General features: G+C 34.5%; 1 protein-coding gene across 4 annotated transcripts in view; it reads right to left on the bottom strand.

Annotated features, from left to right (window-relative positions):
- Positions 1-1,866: 1,866 nt before the first annotated feature.
- Positions 1,867-2,500, bottom strand: part of LOC124955707 (Krueppel-like factor luna) — a 38,906-nt gene continuing 38,272 nt past the window's right edge. For all 4 annotated transcript variants that reach the window (XM_047510540.1, XM_047510539.1, XM_047510538.1 and 1 more), the window contains one exon: positions 1,867-2,500. This exon is cut by the window's right edge and continues 1,008 nt beyond it. In XM_047510540.1, coding sequence (XP_047366496.1) covers positions 1,959-2,500 — 542 coding nt within the window. In that variant the 3' untranslated portion in view covers positions 1,867-1,958.

Here is a 2,500-nt window from a genome sequence, read left to right on the forward strand (position 1 = left end):
ATCTATCGACACCCGTGTGTCGATATAGAGAAACTCTAGAAAGTTAAAGGATCCCCCATTCGCGATTAATTTAAAAATAATAGTGAAGATAAACGAAGAGAGAGAGAGAGAGAGAGAGAGAAAGGAATGGAGGAAAAAGAGATAAGAAATAGTTAGTTTGGATAGATTTATATCGATATGAATCATTCGAGGGGGGAAAAAAAATCATTCAAGAACTTGCCGTGGATAACTTGGATTAGAATTCTTTTCTTTTTTGCTTTTCTTTCTCTTTTCTTTTTCTTTTTCTTTCTTTTCTTTTTTTTTTTTCTTTTCTCGAAACACGTTTTTTTTTTTTCGTTACGTTTCGGTGAAATTACTTTTGTATATTATCTATCCTTTGATCATCATCATCATCATCATCATCATCATCATTATTATTATCATCATCATTGTCGTCGTCGTCGTCGTCGTAGTCGTCGTCGTCGTGGTCTACGTCATCATCGTGATCATGTCAACAGGAAATGTTTTTCCACTCTTGTCACTCCTTCCACTCCGTAATTAATAAACGTTATAATTACTAAGCGAGAGAGTAACCACCAACGAGCGGATCGAGCCAGCGAATCATCAGCCTAACTTGATTTCTAAACAAATATTATAATATCTCTTTCTTTTTCTTTTCTCTATCTATTTATCTATCCTCTATCTCTATCCCCCTCTCTCTCTTTTTTCCTTCCTTTTTTTCTTTTTTATATTTACTTATTTCTTTCATTATTTTCCATTTCTTTCCTTTTTTTTTTTTCTCGTAAACAAACTGCTATCGCAAATTACGTTCGACCGTTCTAAATTCACTTTCTAGATCGTAAAATCGAGAAGTCGTTCGTCCCGTTCCACAGGAACCAATCATAATTTCTTCTTCTATCATCTATCTCTCTATCCTATCTCTATCTTTGTTCTTCATCTCTCTCCCTCCCTCTCTCTCTCTCTCTCTCTCTCTCTTTCTCTATCTCTATCTCTATCTCTATCTCTTTCTCTATCTCACTTTCTTTGATAAAACGATTAATTAATGTATGCCGGTCGTGCGTTATATGAATATATTGAGTATATGGATTATTGATATCAATTTTAATATAATAATATCGATATCGAAAAATTTCACGAATAAAATTCTATATTTACTTATATATTTCGTCCAGGTAATAATAATGATTTATACGAGGTCTATTATTATAACTTTCTATGTAATATAATAAAAACGAAATATATATATATATATATATATATATATATATATAAAATAGCTCAATGGGGGTTTCAGAATCGTTTGTAAATATGTAACTAAGTACCTTGCACCGAGTCGTACTCCTTAAAACTCGCTCGATCGTGGAGAAGCGAGCAGGTTTTATCGCGCCGTTCATAATATCTCGTGGTTGCGACAGCATCCGCGATGAAAGAGGAAACTCTACTTTACTCTCGTTGATTTCGAAAGCTAACTCGAAGAATTTTCTCCTTCCTAATCTGTATTTCCCTTTTTCTCTCTCTCTCTCTCTCTCTCTCTCTCTCTCTTTCTTTCTCTGTCTTTTTTTTACTTAATCGATTTCGCGTTATCGACTACTTCCGCTTGATTCTTTCCGCGCGAGTTCTACTAAGCTAATCGAGATACTAATTTACATTAAGCTTTTCCCCTATATTCTCTAATAGTAAGAAGGCACAACGTGATTGGATAGTCACACGAATATTCATACACACCATTTCGATTGTCTCTTTCTCTCATTGGAATGGAGTTCGATATTAATTAAAAATATATACTTGGTTTCGATTTCTACGATCTCTTATAAATTATATATATATATATATATATATATATATATATATATATATAATGTTTGTTTGTTTATTGTTATCGTCGATCCCTTTCGTAGGTTTGTTCCCTAAAAATGAGATAAGATTCACGTAGGAGGAAAATATAAAAGTTGTATTATTCAGGTATTATTTCCAGGTGATAATGGCGGAGAATTGACGTCTCTTTGTTCTTCCTGTACACTCTCAGGTCTACTAGTTGTGCTACTCGACCTTGAACTAAGGTTGTCTCGATCACTGAAATAAGATGAGTCACCTCTCTTCTCTTCCAATTGCAACTGTTGTTTGTCACTTCTAAAATCGTCTTGAGCTTGACTCAATAGACCTGGGAAATAAGGTATACCTTGTCTTTGGGACGTTATCTTTCCCATAAAACTGCGTATCTCTTCGAAATAGGAATCATCGGCTCTAGGTAATTGTCCGTGATACCTAGATCTAACCTCATCTAATATCGTCGGACCGTCAGCATCGTGTTTCTTCAAATGTCTATCCAAATTTGTTTGTTGTCCGAAGCATCTCTCGCATAAGGGACACTTGAACGGTTTCTCTTTATTATGAATATTTCTAACGTGACGTTGAAGATTACTCGAAATACTGAAGCTCCTCTCGCAGTATTTACATTTGTATGGTTGTTCCCCTGTATGAGTTCGTAGATGTCTAGTGA

Source organism: Vespa velutina, chromosome 19 (genome assembly GCF_912470025.1).
Source record: "Vespa velutina chromosome 19, iVesVel2.1, whole genome shotgun sequence".
NCBI lineage: Eukaryota > Metazoa > Arthropoda > Insecta > Hymenoptera > Vespidae > Vespa > Vespa velutina.